Source organism: Podarcis muralis, chromosome 3, assembly GCF_964188315.1.
Source record: "Podarcis muralis chromosome 3, rPodMur119.hap1.1, whole genome shotgun sequence".
In the NCBI taxonomy this organism is placed as follows: domain Eukaryota; kingdom Metazoa; phylum Chordata; class Lepidosauria; order Squamata; family Lacertidae; genus Podarcis; species Podarcis muralis.
In genome coordinates this window covers 23,984,061-24,001,207 of record NC_135657.1, presented here as the reverse complement: position 1 = coordinate 24,001,207, position 17,147 = coordinate 23,984,061, and the positions used below count along the sequence as shown (strand labels likewise).

The 17,147-nt window shown below is 45.3% G+C and overlaps 1 protein-coding gene across 1 annotated transcript in view; it reads left to right on the top strand.

Annotated features, from left to right (window-relative positions):
• Nucleotides 1-17,147, top strand: part of PKDCC (protein kinase domain containing, cytoplasmic) — a 42,963-nt gene that overhangs the window by 10,734 nt on the left and 15,082 nt on the right. Inside the window, exons 2-5 of the mRNA XM_028724773.2 lie at nucleotides 8,788-8,910; nucleotides 10,256-10,527; nucleotides 13,339-13,418; nucleotides 14,646-14,753. Of these exons, the coding sequence (XP_028580606.2) occupies nucleotides 8,788-8,910; nucleotides 10,256-10,527; nucleotides 13,339-13,418; nucleotides 14,646-14,753 (583 nt within the window). The remainder of the gene's footprint in view (nucleotides 1-8,787; nucleotides 8,911-10,255; nucleotides 10,528-13,338; nucleotides 13,419-14,645; nucleotides 14,754-17,147) is intronic.

Below are 17,147 nucleotides of genomic sequence, written 5' to 3'. Positions count from 1 at the left end.
AAGACTTTATTGGAGGGGTGTGTGTGTCTTCGGTGCATGTTGATAAAAACAAGCTTCCACTCATCTGTTTCCAGCTTTTAGGGGCTGAACTTGGCAATCCTAGATGTATACATCTGGAATGTTGCTGGCAATGGGAAAAAATGGAAAAAGTCATTTTAAAATGTGATAATTTTTGTCTTTATGTGTTTCTTTGGTGTGGTGTTTTTTTGTTTTGCTGAAAGCCTCCTTGGGGTAAAGGCATCCCCAAACATGGCCCTTTAGCCGTTATGGACTACAATTCCCATCATCCCTGACCACTGGTCCTGTTAGCTAGGGATGATGGGAGTTGTAGTCCCAGAACAGCTGGAGGGCCAAGTTTGGGGATGCCTGTATTAGTAGAATAGCCACTGATTAAATATGATAAATGTTTTTTCTGATTTGCCAGTAAAGTCACACACATAGGGCCCAGTCCAACCACAGGCTCGATATCAAACTATCTCTCCCCTTGTGATGTCATGAATTTGAGAGTTATCAGACCAGTAGATGCTGATTCAAATCTCTGCTCATTCAAGAAGGGTGAGGATAAATCACCACCCTAATCTTACCTCTCATGGTTACATGAGGACAAAATGGGGAGGGGGGGGCGTGATGCCCTTTGTTCTGCTTGGACCTCCTTGGGGAAAAAGCAGGAAACAAAGATGCTAAAAGTAGGCAATAATGTAGTTGAATTTTCTGTGATAAGTAACCATGAAGTTAAACCTACTGGAGCATCTACAGTCTTCTTCTTTCTTCTTCTTCTTCTTCTTCTTCTTCTTCTTCTTCTTCTTCTTCTTCTTCTTCTTCTTCTTCGCTGTTTTGCACTGACTCATGATGGCCCCAGCAGAAGATTTCTCACTGAGGGTTGGTTGTCTTCTTGCTGTGGACAAGACATCTCAAGGTGATGCATGTATTCAGCCAGATGGGCAGGGTATAAATAATAAAATTATTATTATTATTATCCTGGTGGGTTCTTGATGGAGGGTGAAGCGAGGTGGTGAGGTCAAAGCAATGCCACCTCCTGGCAATTTGCTGGAGTCCACCACGGTCCAAGGAAGGTTGCTGGAGGGGGCTGGCAGGAGACAGGAGGTGGGTTGAAGGGGAAGACAGATGCAGCTTGGCGTGGAAAGATGAATTACACAAAGTGCTTCTTTCTTGCGAGAATGCTTCCCCAAAGGCCCAGATGTTATCCTGAGCCTTTAAGAGTGAGGAAAGGATCTGTTAGCAAGAACTCTGCTGCCGTTGGAAGCCCAGAGCTGATACAATTGCAAACCAGCCATAACTATCCGTGTCATTATTAGACGAGTGCCGGAGGTCTCTGCTCTGAAAGGGCTGGACTGCAGATTCTGGCTTAGGGGGAAATTGGGGAAGGCGAGGGGAGGCCCAGTGTAGTTTTTAACAGGAAGCGGGCAAAAATGTACCTGAATAAAAGGCCCCACTTCCCTCCCTTGCTTTCCAAACTGCCCTTTCTCAAAATAAATGCAGCCCAATTTATCAAGTTGCATCTTTCGACACCCTCTATTATTCGTCTCATGTAAATCACTCCCTAAGGGGTCTGTTCCAGTTTGCTGTTTCTTTAATAGGAGCGGGTGACAGCCCTCATCTGCTTTTTCTTCAAAATCCTCACCACAAAAGGCCTGTTCTTGGGCCCGTTGTGACTAATTTCAGTACCCTTTCGGAACAACTGAGGTTTACAATAGAAGGCAGTTTTATGTCGGAACAGGCTGGAGATATAAAGGGTGCATCTAAAGAGCTGGTTGAAGAGTCATTCCATTTCGCCAGCCCAGGAACACTGAGCACTGTAGGAAGTTATGCAAGGAGAGCCAGGGATTCCTAACTCTGAATTCTTCGCACTTTCGCTATGATCCTGTCTATGCTACACATTTAAAGCCGTAGAATACCGCTTTAAAATGACATCGTTTCTTCCCCCAAAGATTTATGGGGCGTTGTAGTTTGTTAACTGCATCCTTACCCCATAGATGCCCACTTGACCGCTTCAGTCTGCGGAACTGACACTGTTACAACTGCTATGTAAACACTCATTCCACATTTGTAAGAAATGAGTCTTTTAGTGTGGCAACTTTGAAACTCCCTGCCTGTTGACATCAGTCAAGCGCCTTCACTATTACTCTTTCTGGCACCTGCAAAAACAATTTTCATTCTGGCAAGATATGTAGAATGCCGGATATATATATAGTTTATTCTTGGTTTAAATTATGTTTTAAATAGATATTTTCAACTATTTTTTTACTGATGATTTCATCCTTGTGTTTTATTCTTCTTGTGAACTGCTTTGAAGCTTGCTTTTTTAAAAACAATTAAGCAGCACATAATTTTTATGAAATTAAATAAATCTGAAATGCTTCTTGGGAAGCAATTCATAAATTAAATAGATTTTGAGTTTATTTTGATATGCCTCCCCATGGTATTGCTTGTCATGAAAATAGCATATTTTTTTCCAGGGCACACAAAAAGCAAAGGTACCTGTGTTGGTCTGTTACAGAAGAACTCAAAAATAAAAATCCACAGCTTGAGTGATGACTTTTATTAAGACCAACCAAACAGCAGCCACTGCTATCCGGTGACACAGAATTATGTTGCCCAGCTGTGGATTTGGGGATTACCCCCCCCCCAGGGGCATCATTTGAAGTTGTGATTATCTTTTTTTGGGTGGGGAGTGTGCCTTTGTGTGTATGTATTTGTGGCAAGCCTGTGTATGAGTCAAGATGAAATTTCCGAAAGTATTGTGTTAAGAACATTTGATGCAGTTATTATTATTTTTTAATGCTGCTTGATTTCCAGGGGATGGAGCAGCAGGGAGAAAATCTTTACGAATAGCAACATGTCTTATCGCCTTTCAATCTGCTGCTGTTGACTACAGTTAATGTGATGCTGTTTAACTGCTCTTTGTTAGCTTTCCTTTCTTGTGATCTTTTTTTTTTAAATAAAACAACAACAACCCAACAACTTATTTTTTATTTTAAGCCACCTTTTTAGTTTGATTCCCTCTTGGAAAAGTAGGAGATAATTATCCAAATAAAGAATGTGATCTGAAAGGCCGAGTCAGGCCAAATGTTCTCGCTCTTCCCTAACAACATCCTTGCATCTTTCAGAACTTGGCTGCCTCTCAGGGTGAGCCAGCATGGCTCAGTGCTGGAGTATGCGAAGTGGAGTAATAGAATATTTTTTCAGTGGCATTTGCTAAGCCCTTTATTCAAACATTCGGAAGGGCTGTGGCTCAGTGCTAGAGCATTTGCATTCTCTGGCATCTCCAGTCCAGGTAGTGATTGCTGGAAGATTCAGGACAGATAAGAGAGAGGACTTCTACACACAGCACATTGTTAAACTATGGAACTCCCACCCACAGGAGCCAGCAACTTGAATGGCTGTTCTCTGCTTCCACGGTCAGAAACAGTAGTAGTAGTAATAATAATAATAATAATAATAATTAATAATAATTTATACCCCACCCATCTGGGTGGCTTCCAACAAAACCCTAAAATACAGTAACCTATTAAACATTAAAAAGCTTCCCTAAACAGGGCTGCCTTCAGATGTCTTCTAAAAGTTTGGTAGTTATTTTTCTCTTTGACATCTGGTGGGAGGGCATTCCACAGGGCGGGTGCCACTACCAAGAAGCCCCTCTGCCTGGTTCCCTGTAACTTGGCTTCTCGCAGTGAGGGAACTGCCAGAAGGCCCTCGGCGCTGGACCTCAGTGTCTGGGCAGAATGATGAGGGTGAGATGCTCCTTCAGGTATACTGGACCGAGGCCGTTTAGGGCTTTAAAGGTCAACACCAAAACTTTGAATTGTGCTCGGAAATGTACTGCTGCTGACTAACAGTTGCTGGTGTTCCACAGGAAGGGTGAGGGCTCTTCTGCTTGAATCCTGCTTGCGGGTTTCCCACACGGATCTGGTTGGCCACTGTGAGAACAGGATGCTGGCCTAGATGGGCCATTGGCTATTTTTATGTTCTTACGTTAGGGCTAAGCAGGCAGGCAGGGAGTGCCCAGGCACCGACAACCAAGGTGTCCTTCTGTGGCTCAGATTGTGAACCAATCTGGAGGAGAACTGGGGCTCAGCATTATGGGGCAGGGCAGATTCATAGTGGTTCCTCCCCTCCCTCTGGAATTTGTCAGACTCCCTAGTTCCATTATTATTTACAAAGTGCCACTGGAATAAATGACGCTTCCATAGTAACGTAAGCAAAAGGCAGGCGTTCACCATTGAAATTTACACTGTGTGCCAGTGTGTATTTATTTTCATTTAGCAAGATTTTTTTGACCGCTTGGTCAGAACTCTCTAAGCTGTGTACACAACTAAACTGTCAAGAAAACACAGCTAGAATACACACAAAACCATTGATGTAATTGTATATACAGTGGTACCTTGGGTTAAGAACTTAATTTGTTCTGGAGGTCCATTCTTAACCTGAAACTGTTCTTAACCTGAGGTACCACTTTAGCTAATGGGGCCTCCTGCTGCTGCCACGCCGCCGGAGCACGATTTCTGTTCTTATCCTGAAGCAAAGTTCTTAACCCGAGGTACTATTTCTGGGTTAGCGGAGTCTGTAACCTGAAGCGTCTGTAACCCAAGGTACCACTGTAGTAACGAAAACACATGCAGATAAAATCTGGGAAACATTTAAAACTAGTATAAGTAACCAAATTATTGGGGTGGGGGTATCCCTCTAAGTAGACCCATTGAAATTAGTGAACTTAGCTTAAGTCATGTCTACTCTGAGTATTTATTGTGTTTTTATCCCTCCCTTTTCTGCAAGGAGCTCAAGGTGGCATAGATGGGTTCTCCCCCTCTTCATTTAATCCCCACAGCAACCCTGTGAGGCAGGTGAGGCTGAGAGGCAGGGACTGGCTCTTCCAGTGAGCTCCACGGCAGAGTGGGGATTCGAATCCAGAGTCTCCCAGGTCCCAGTCTCGGGGTTTGTTTCATTTGGGGGAAGAAAGCGGAGGGGTTAAGTCAAAGCATTTGTGGATGTCGCAGGCTTTAAGGTTGGTTTGGAAGAGAATTCCGAGGGGAATTCCAGGCATTTGGAGCAGCGAGGGAGAGTGGTCAGAGGCGGTAACTAGAGCAGAACACCTCCATGCAGTGCTGGGTTGGATTATAGGAAAAATGCCTTTCTGTGAATTATTCTGCACTTGCATCATCCTTGCTACATAGAAGCTGGCTTTTAACTGTTTCTCTTTTTGGAACATTTTGTCCCTCCCTCCTCCTCCTCCTCCTCTCTGGGCATAGAAAAGCAACACTTTTGCTAAGGCCTTTTCTTGGCATGTGTTCTTTTCGACAAATCCAGCTTTGGAAATCTCACTTAAGCCAGAAAGGGTTTTCTGTTTGTCTATCTCTACCCATTGACGGCAGCTTACTAGGGGTCTTTTATTTTGTGTTTCGAACATGTCGGGTTTTGTGTCCTGTCTGACCTTTGGCTTCTGTTTGGGCAGGGGGCGCGTCTGAAAAAGGGTTCGTTTTCGTCGCCGTAATTTGTTGTTCTCTCCCACCTCCAAAAGAAATCTGAAGGAGCGGGAAAGGCCTGGCTAGTGGTGCAGCGGTAAAATGTGGCAGATACACACTGCCTGGATGTGCCCAAGGAAGAATTAGATGGGTGGGAGAAGCCCTGAATTGGATGCAACAGAAAGAGGTGGAAATGAAACCTATAGTGGTTAAAGTGAGGTTTGAACCCCCACTCAGCCATGAAGCTCACTCAGCCTAACCTACCTCACAGGGTTGTTGTGCGCAGGTAAAATGAGGGATAAAGAATTGTGTTTTCCACCTTGAGCTCATTGAAGGAAAGGGTGGGGGAATATGCATGCAATAATAATTAAATTAATAAGGGGGAGAGCGAGCGAGCGAGATGCAGGTTTGCAAGCTTCACCCCCTGGAATTTGGCCCTTGGCAGACTACGCCCAACAAAATGCAGCCCCCTCCAGAGCAAAGGTTGGCAGTCTGGGGTCTGGGGTCACTGCAAACGGTCCACAGTTCCAAAGGATTTTGCTGCCTTCACCTTGTTGTAACAAGTAGCGTTTGGCATTGAAAACTGCTACTGGTAGGAATCACTGGAATTAATGGCCAGTCTTCATGCTGTTATATGTAGGCCTCCATCCCAGAACTGGCATCACTTTTAATTTGTCTTGGTGGGCTCCAGGCAATTCCTCAACACAGTTCCCCCTGCTAAAGTTCTTCTTTTTCTCCACCTGAAAGGCCAGCTCCCTTCTGCTTCTGTTTGACTTTTGCTTGCTTGGCCTAACACTCCCTTCCCAGTTCTCTGCCCCAGAAATTAAGGTGTAAGAAAACTGCCACAAGTACAGATCTGATGCCAAAGTGTCTATTGCTGGTTTCAGTTTCCTCCCCCCCCCCGCTTTTAACATTCCCATTTGTCCGATGCTCCCTTTCCTAAAAGCAGTGTTTTGATGTGCAAAGGCACTTATTTCAGACAAGGAGTAATTACTTCATACAACCATACATTTTTTGAAAGGCTCGGTTTCCCCAGACAATGACAGATCTCTGGCATGGGGTTGCAAGAGTCAAAGCTGGTGAACGTTCTTTCACACATTTTAAAGCGGCAGTAAGTCCTGTGCAGACTTACCTGGGAATAAGTTCCACTGGAAACATTTGATTCTGAGTAAGACATCTAAGTAAGACATGGGTGGCGCTGTGGGTTAAACCACAGAGCCTAGGACTTGCCGATCAGAAGGTTGGCGGTTTGAATCCCCGTGACGGGGTGAGCTCCCGTTGCTCGGTCCCTGCTCTTGCCAACCTAGCAGTTTGCAAGCATGTCAAAGTGCAAGTAGATAAATAGGTACTGTTCTGGCGGGAAGGTAAACGGCATTTCCGTGCACTGCTCTGGTTCGCCAGAAGTGGCTTAGTCATGCTGGCCACATGACCCGGAAGCTGTACGCCGGCTCCCTCGGCCAATAAAGCGAGATGAGCGCCGCAGTCCCAGAGTCGGTCACGACTGGACCTAATGGTCAGGGGTCCCCTTTACCTTTACCAAGACATCTATAGCAGGGGTGGCTAACCTTTTTTTCAAACTGGGTGCCACCTTGAAACTTGATCAGTCCCCCAAAGGGCTGTGTGTCAAAATGTGTGTGGCCAAAGTGTAAAAGTATCTAGGGCAATTTTTAAAAAAGAAAAAAAAGGGGGGGTGAGAAACAAACAAACAAAAAAATCCCCTTTGTATAGCATTGCATGGTAAAATTCTCTTGCTATGACAGAAGGAAAGTTTGTGGCAGCTTCTCCTTTCCTTCCTCTCCCTGGTTATACTGGCAATCTCCTCCAGTACAGTGGTACCTCGGGTTAAGTACTTAATTCGTTCCGGAGGTCTGTTCTTAACCTGAAACTGTTCTTAACCTGAAGCACCACTTTAGCTAATGGGGCCTCCCGCTGCTGCCGCACTGCCGGAGCACAATTTCTGTTCTCACCCTGAAGCAAAGTTCTTAACCTGAAGCACTATTTCTGGGTTAGCGGAGTCTGTAACCTGAAGCGTCTATAACCCGAGGTACCACTGCACCGTACTGTGTCATTGCTCAGAAGTGTAAATAGGCCAAACTGCATTGAAATATCTAAATTAGGGGTGGCTTATACATGGGCCAGTTCTGACTCCCCACTTTTTTTGTGCACTCCCAAGACATCCCCTCTCAGTAATTTTTTTTAAAATGGCTGCTCCCGTGGGTCCCATGTTGGAATCAATATTCCCCATACCCTGCGCAAGAGAGAGGTATTGCCAGGCTTGGCAAAATCCTGAGGTTTAGGGGACGCCCACAACAGCTCAGTGGGACCTGAGCATGTTCAGTGGTCCCAGAATGCTATCTGAGTGTTGAGGGAGGCATAAGAAACCAAGGAAGGGGCATGAGCTGAACTGAACAGGAAGCCCTGCGCACTGCAAGATTTTCTTGTGGGTCCCACTTGTTTCATATTATGTTGGCAAACGGTACCAAGGACCTAACTTTTGAAAAGGTAGGATATAACCGTTTTTAGAAAATAAATGCTGATCTTCTCATTGAGGAATTTCAAATACGCTTCCGAACAAACCCCAGGGTTTCTTGACATGCTGTTTGGAAAGAAAAAACAAAACAAAACACTACTGATCTAATGGGAATCCTTTATAAATTATTTGCTGTTGAAGATTTTTTTCCTCCTGTATTATAACAGTGCATTATTTCAGTGTTTATTTTATTTAGTTTATTTTCTAAAAATATATCAATCAATAAATTTTGTGACTTGTCTGTCAAGCTGCATTTGGGGGGTGGGATTCATTGATGTCGTCCAGCCTTCCCCAACCTTTACCTCCCAGATGTTTGGGACTACAACTCCCATCAGTTCCAGACAGCACAGCTGATTGAGAGTTGTAGCTCAAAACATCTGGAGGCTGAAGGCCCTGAGCTAATGTGCTGGGTATTGCCTAACATGTGGAAAGGTCTCCCTTCTAGATGCAGCCTGTAAGCTGATGGTGCTTATCTTCCACTTGTAAAAAACCTCCCAGCATCTAAGCACTTAAAATTTCTAAACTAGCCTTCACTCCATCCTCCTTGAGATACTAGCTTTCTGCTTGCGGGGGTGCTTTTGGGTAGCAGCAGATTTAAGCAAACAACCCCCCTTCCTTCTGCCTAAACTGAAGTATACCAAAAGATTCATACTGCCTCTTAGTTTCTAATACACATCAGAGGCGGAGTTCAATGCACTGATGATATATATTTTTTAAAAAGCGTGCATGCATTCAAATAATGTACAAATGCCTCCTTTCCCCCATCCGCATTTGCAGCTTCACGGATATTGTTACCAAGACAGCAATGACATTGCAGACACCCTGACTGCCATCACAGAACTGGGCTCACCTCTGGAGATGATCCAGCTTTTACAGATTTCCTGGGAGGACAGGTTTCGCGTAAGTAGAGTTTCAAAGCTGCAATTTGAAGAGGCATTAACCGTTGGTGGAGGTTTCAGAATATGGGGTGCAGAGTAGACCAGGATCCCCAGGACTAGTGCAAGACAGCTGGCAGCCGAATCTCACTTTGCCCCCTGTGGCAGGATAACATCACTGCACCTGAGGCAGCATGATAGTTTGGGGGGGCTGGGACAGACCATGAAGCATACAGAGCTGTGTCTTCCAACAAAGGGAGAGTGGCCTTAGGAGGAATAGACCAGAGGCTGCCACTGGCCCCCTTCCCCCTCGCATTGGCCGCCTGAGGCAGTTGTCTCACTTTGACCAACAGTAGGACCAGCTCTGAGGATCACATCTGCTGTCTCAAAACCATCTCAAAAGCAGCTGGTTGGGTGAAGTGGCAGAACTAACTCTGCTGGGCCCTCTCCTGTACTGGTGGTCTGTGGTGGGCTTATGTGACAATGGCAAGCGGCAGCGCTGTGATCAGCATGAAGCAACTTTGAACTCCCGCAGTGGTGCGTTCCAGATGTTGAGGACTCCAGTTCCCATGTTTCCTGACCGTTGACCATGCTGGCTCTGGTGCATTGTAGTCGAAAACATCGGAAGGGTACTCCTTTGGCTTCCCCTGCCCTTGGGTGATGCTGTGTTGTGGGCAATTTTAATGGCAGCTCCTAGCCACCTGATGTAGAGGGTCGAGGGCAAGTGTCAGCACAGCAAGGAGCCCCACTAGCTGCCTGAGGATGCTGTCTCCTGATGCTGCTTCTGGTTGCCTCCAGAGCTCAAGCCCAGGGTTTCCCAAACTTGGGTCTCCTGCTGCTTTAGGACTACAACTCCCATCATCCTTAGCTAGCAGGTCAGGGATGATGGGCACTGTAGTCCAAATACAGCTGGTGACTCAAGTTTGGGAAACCCTGCTCTAGCCCTACAGATGCTGCTGGGGTCCCCAGCCCCTCATCAGCCCCAGCTAGCATGGCCAGTGGTCAGGGATGATGGGAGCTGTAGTCCAACGATATATGGAACACGACTGGCTCTTCACTCCTCCAGTAAGCCAAGCCAGAGATGGGTCTTGCAATGGTGTGCTGGCTTTCCAAAGATTAATGTGTGCACCTATGTGGTAAGCCTACATTTCCCCCTGGGACATCTAAGGGGACAAACTTGTGTGCTGAAGACCAGGAGAGATGGAGAGATCCTCTTGTGTGTGCACTTGGCTCTTGTAACCACCCAATCTGTTTCTAATGATGAAAGGGCTGTTGTCTTTCTTTTTCATGCTCTGCAACAATAAACAGATCCTTCTAGGACGGCCTTGTTAGGGAAGCCAGGCGTGACAACGTGGCTCTTGTTGTTTCAGATCTGCTTCAGCTTAGTTCAGCTTCTGCATTATCTGGCCCACTCTCCCCTTGGCTCCGTGACTCTCTTGGATTTCCGACCCCGGCAGTTTGTGATTGTGGACGGAGAGCTCAAGGTGACAGATCTGGATGACGCCAGCATCGAGGAGGCCTCCTGCACGAGCAGCAGGGACTGTTTCATGGAGTTCCCGGCAAGAAACTTCAGCCTGCCTTGTTCTCTTGAGGGCAAATGCCAAAGTATGAATGAGAAGAGGAATCTTTACAATGCTTACAGGTATCGAAGCAGCTGGAAATGAATGGCTATGGGCTGTCAGGAGTGGGAAACATTTGGTTCCCCCCTGTTGAGGTTCACATTTCCTTGGGAGTGTTGGGATCCACCTCCAGAGCCATTCTGAATATTAGAGATGGTTTTATTTCAGGAGTGGGGAACCCTACCATAGGCTACATTCCCTATGTGGCCCTCCAGGTGTTGCTGAATAACAACTCCCATCATCCCTGCCCATTGACTGTTAGGGTTGATGGGAGCTGTAGCTGAGCAACACCTGGAGGACCAAGGTTCCCCACTATTGCCTTAGGGCCTGCATGCGGACAGTGAGCAACACCAGATCCCAAAGTGGGCAGGACTGCCTAGTGCATCCTCTCTTTTTCTGTGCTATCTCATCTCTCACCCTCTGTGCCACCTTCCACCATCCTGTCCGTTTCAGCTTCATCCGTCTCCAGGGTAATGTTGCACCCTGGGCTCACTATCTGGAGCAGTCATATTCCCTTTTCGGTCTCCCCACTTTCTCACCTACTTTCTTACACACATAGGCACCAACTCTATGGGGCTGACGACAGCTCAACCGGCCAAAGTATGCAGACTGAGCTCCCCCGAATCTTGAGGGCCCGGTCGCAGTAATGGTGGGCCTTGTGGCCTCCTCCCGACACACGTGATGTCACACGCACAGTGACAAGCTCTCCCTTATTTCCCATGAAACTCTGCCTCTGCTCACACAAAACACAAAAGAGAATGAGACCCTGAAAAAACAGTGGCCTGGAGAGGCCCACAGTGTCTGGTGGGCTGCATGAAATTAGGACAGGGGGTGTAACTTCCTCATGAGTTATTTTCTTCTTGATTATCCAGAAGGACCACATTTGGAAGGGATGTCTTTAAAGACACGCAGCAAACACAGTCTGGCTCTGAAGGCCAAATAAATGCTAAATTTAAAGTGTTACATTACTCACACTTTCTCCAAAAACACGCTCAAGATGTTTGTTTTGAAGAAAAATCAGCTGCAGGGCCCTGATCTGCAACATACTCCCAACTCGAAGTAGGGAACAGCAACAGATTCTTGCTGAAAAAAATCCCCCCTTAGCTTTTTGCTTCTGAAGGTGAAGTTTGCCACAAACTGTACATTTTGCAGGGGCGGGGAGTAGCAACTGGGTGATTTTCAGCAGTGAGCAATTGGGTCCATGTTCTGGACATGAGCCCAGCAGCTGATTTTTCTTGAAAATATTTTTTTTAAAAAGCATTTTGTTTTAAAGTGTGAGCAGTGCAAAGTGTAGTTTGGCCTTGACTCTCTATGGTTCATTTGGTGATCAGGATTCTATGTTTACTCCCCATGTGTCTTCATGTTCTCAAGGCATGGTTTGAAGGCATGTGATGTAGCATTCTACTGAAGCTAAGCATGTCTAGGTCTGGTCAGTCCCTTCGGTGGGAGACTGCCTGGGAACCCTATAAAATAAAGCAACTCTTTATAGTGTGGCTCATACAAAACCACTCATCAGAGCTGAGAAGGACTTTTAACTTCAACCCAGCTCCGTATTCTATCTGCAAACCAACGAATCTTATATTAATTCTTTCCTATGACTTCATTTAACACACATGCAGCAAGTGTTTTTATTTTCTCCCCCAGGTGTGAGCGACTTTTTTATATGACTGACAGCAGGATCTATGCATGCAGAGAAAATGTTATTTCTTACTTTTTAGGACAGGCGTAAGGACAGGGCAGCATCCATTGAAAGTCCTATTTATGTTACCAGTCTGCCCATGACCTAATAATTTATGTCTCATGGGTCTGTTTATACTGTCCATCTTGTTAAAAGTCACTCTGAAAAAGAGACTTGATAGACTGCAATGGTAGTATGGGATTGGCAGAAGAAATTCAAATTTCATATCCCTTGATAAATCATGACATTGTGGTATAAAATTTTTAGTTTTCTGGTAAGTTTTGCCATTTCTGTATATTCCAAAAGTTTTTGTATCCATTCTTCTTTTGGAGTCTAGTTGATTCTGCTTAACATTACCTGCACCCCATCTTGAGACTATTATAAGCTCCAGACTTTCAGCTTACAAATCTTGCTCAACTTTTCCTATTCAACCCACAAGTTTGATTAACATCAAGCCTCCAGAAAAGTTCTGGACAACTCAAAAAGTTTAATTGCTACTTAGTGACATTTTGACAATAGAGTTATTGCCTGACTTTAGAGCCTTTGTGTAGCAAATTATGCAGAGCCACTAATGAAAATAGGCTCATTTAAAAAAGAGAGAAGGGGAAAAAAAGAACTATTCTGAGGCATTGTAACTCAAATTCTAACAATGTGAATTGGAATTATAAACCAAATTCTGTCGACTGAATTCTGCGCCTTACATAAATTGTGTCATATGTCCAGTACTTTTGCTGGGAAACACTGGAAAATATTAGTGGTTTGATGTCAATCTGGCTGGTTGCTTTTTGGGATTGGACACGTGAAAGACGTTTTGAATTTACAGTCCTTAAATAAATAAAAAGACTTGTCCAAGCAGAGGCAGACAGCTTTACAAATAGATCAACTTCATGGTGTGTGTGTTTTTTTTACTTCAAATCTCTACATTAATAAAGTATTTACAGGTAGTTAGTTACAAGGTGGCCTTGTCCAAAGCAGCTCTGTCTATGCTTCCCCCAGCAGCTGTGTGAATATAGCCGCAGCTCTATATTTAATTATAGAATATGGTTCTATTTCCTGCATAGCTCAGAGACTTGTAAATTACTGGAATTTTATTATTCATTTATGATGTCCTGCGGTTACTAAACTCGCAAAACTAACAACTTTCCCTTCTTTGTAGGTTTTTCTTTACTTATCTTCTGCCGCACAGTGCCCCTTCATCCCTGAGGCCGTTGCTCGATGCGATTGTCAATGCTACAGGTAAGAAACGTGTCATGATCTCCATTGGATTAAACTGAAAGCTTCCCTTCTCTCCAGCATCCTGCATCCCACTGTGGCCAATCCAATGCTCTTACTCCGTCGGAACACCAGAACTCATGGGCATCCTATGAAGCTGAGCTCTGGAAGATCCAGGAGAGAGAAGAGACAGAGAAGATGGATCTTGCTCCTACAGGAAGCACAGTGATGGCCACCAACCTGGAAGACTTTAAAAGAGGATTAGACGCCTTTGTGGAGGATAAGGCTATCATGAGTGGCTATGAACCATGATGGCTGTGCTCTCCTTGGTTGGAGGCATTAATGCTTCTGAATACCAGTTGCTGGAAATGACAGGATGGGGAGAGCACTGCGGCGCTCAAATCCTGCTTTGTGGCCATCTGGTTGGCCACTGGCCTGATCCATCAGGGCTGGTCCTGTGTTCAAGAAGTCTGGATGCAGGATTTGAAGGCAATACAGTGGTACCTTGGGTTACAAACACCTCAGGTTACAAACACGTCGGGTTACAGACTCCACTAACCCGGAAGTAGTACCTCGGGCTAAGAACTTTTACCTCAGAATGAGAACAGAAATCGTGCGGTGGCAGCAGGAGTGGTACCTCAGGTTAAGAATGGTTTCAGGTTAAGAATGGACCTCCAGAATGAATTAAGTTCGTAACCAGAGGTACCACTGTACAGTGGACGCTCGGGTTGCGAATGTGACCCGTGAGGGATGCACATTCACATCCCACAGCGTTCGCAACCTGCAGCGGCACGTCTGTGCATGTGTGGGTTGCAATTCGGTGCTTCTGTGCATGCGCGACTGCCAAAATCCAGAAGTAACCCGTTCTGGTACTTCCGGGTTTCGGTGGGTGCGTAACCCGCAAAAATGCAACCCGCAAAAATGCAACCTGAAGCGGCTGTAACCTGAGGTATGACTGTAGATAGGTCTATCATCCCCCAACAACTGGAATGCAGTGGGGGGAACGTTAAGAACATAGGAAGAGTCTGCCAGGCCCCCCCCCCATTTGCTGCTCCTTGGAGAAAGACAGAAGTGTGATTAATAATAGTTTCGTTTGTTCTCCCTTGCTACCCCATCTATTGCTCCTGACCTCTGTCATTTTGCCCTCTATTAGCCTCCACAATGAAGCTACACCTTGCCTGTCTAAAGCTCCCCTAGCTGTTCCTGTACACCAGGTTTCTTTCTGTCTCTAAGCTGTTTCCCTTGTTATAGGAGAACTTCAGTGGGGAATAGACGAAACGGCTGCTCAGCTTGAAAGAGTTTTGCATTTATACAAGAGTGGCGTGTACCTCCAGAATTCTACACGGACACCCCGGTCAGGTAAAGTATCACTACCTGGGGGGCAGCAAATTAGTCTTGACTCAGGATGGCTGCATGCTGCCTTTCTGGCTAGGGGCCTGGTTGTTTTGTTGCAGTCCCACATGGATCTTGATGGAGGGTGAGAATTCAAAGCAGTGCCACCTTTTGATCTTCTTCTTTGGCAATCACTCGTAGCCGAGTAAGATTGTCTTCCATGAACACAGTCTTAACAGTGAGTTCGCAAGTGACTGTGGAGACCAATTCTGGATCCACACGTCCTTCCACAGTGGGGACACAGGTTTCCGGGCAGGAGTTGATCACGGTGAGGGTTTGCCAAGCATGCCTTCCGCCTCGCTCGTTTCTCCCTTTCGTCCTGAGTATGAGTGTCTTCAAAGTCCATGACACCTTTGGTAAAGGCTGTTCTCCAATTGGAGCACACGCAGGCCAGTGTTTCCCAGTTGTCTGTGTTTATACCACATTTTTTTAGATTTGCCTTGAGAGAGTCTCTAAACCACTTTTGTTGACCACCAGCATTACGCTTTCCAATTCTTAAGTTGGGAGCAGAGTAGTTGCTTTGGAAGATGATAATCAGGCATCCAAACAACATGACCGGTCCAACGAAGTTGATGTTGAAGAATCATTGCTTTGACACTGGTGATATTTGCTTCTTCTAGTACACCTTCTGGTAGCTCACTGACAGCTCAGGGGTGGGGTTGTTGTCATTGGATTTGGGGTTTCAGACTCCTAATGGTGATTGAGCATCAATCTGTCTGTGTCTTTTTATCCCGGCTTGAGGTCTCTTGGCTGTGTGGTGCTATCATATGGGTAGCAGAACTACAGAAGTATTATCAAGTAGCATCCCATGTAGTCAGATGACCTCCCAACCACCCTATGGGTACGCTTTGTGCATGGCTAAGGACCAGAGGGATGAACAAAGTAGAAATTTCAGTGAGGGGACTGCTGTGGGAGTAGTTCCAATCCTGGTTGTTGGGTTGAAACCACCCCTTAGGCTAAAAGTAAAAGTCCAGAGCTCTTGACTGGGTTTCCATTCGGTTCCATAATTACTTAGGGAGGAGATGAGGCTTGCCAGTGTGGACAGCTCCAGGGTCAACATATTAGTAAGAAACTGGCAGGTAAAGTTGGTACAGGTGCTCCTTTAACTTTTCATATTTTGCCATTTTCCATCACACACTTTGCCATGGCTGTCAACGTTTCCCTTTTTTAAAAGGGGAATTCCCTTATTCCGAATGGGATTCCTCGCAAGAAAAGGGAAAAGTTGACAGCTATGCACTTTGCTGAGTGCCAGTGTCAACACAGCCCAATTGCATTTCAGCTGCACAATCCATCCTTTGTTGGGAGAGTGCCAGGATGCTGGGAATTATTTTGGGGTGTCTGCTGAATCCAGTTTTAACAGCACCATTAGAATAGTACAAGGTTCTGCAGAACACCCTAACAGAAACAGTGCATTGGCCTGCTAAGATGGAGCAAAGCTACACTGACATTCAGCTGGAGTAACATCTATTCCGACTTAGTTTTTATTCCTCGGGAACTCATGTAACAGCAACTTGTTAGCATCCAACTATCTCTGCTTTGGCATTGGCTGAGATCCATTTTGTTTAGAAACCATTACGATAGTTCTCTCTAAACTGCCAGAAGAGGCTGGACTTTAAATCACAATAGTTTTTAATTATCTGCACATTTCATACCTGGTCCAGAATCCTACCTGGTATCATGCAGGCTATCCCATCTATTTCAGTGGCAGCAGCAAATCTGCCTTTCCTGTTCAACGCTCCAATGCCCTCTGCTGCTGCTGGATTGAAGGTTCTTTATCAATGTATAGGTAAAAATGTTTAGAATAGCCTCGCGATTGAGCCTGAACTGTTTCCCACTTTTCCCATGCCCAGTTAGTAAGGGAAAGTGTCAGTGGAAAAGCAACTTCATGAAAGTTCTTGTCAATCTGAGCTTTCCCATAAATAAACGTTAACAAGATAAATCTTGGTCATGTTACAGAAGGACTTGGGTCTTAAGCTTTCACTGTGCTTTGGTTGTAAAACTTTTTATAGTGCCGTAAATTATATTCTACTTTGGACTTCACTTTAGTGACACAGAAACAAAGCATGTGTGTGTGTGTGTGTGTGTGTGTGTGTGTGTGTGTTTGTTGCCGGGGGGGGGGGGGAGGGGAAGGGACTTTAATAGTCATGTGTGTTTTCCCTAATCGTAAATCACCCCATTATTGAAGTTTGTTATCTGGATGCTGGGCTATTTAAAATGATACTGAATTCAAGAATACTTCTACAGGTGTTTTTTAAATACAGGTTGCAATAAACCCTGAAACAAAAAAGAAAAAAGAAAAAGACTGTAAACAGGGAGGGCTAATGGATCAAAATATAAACCACTTGCCGTTGAATATATTTA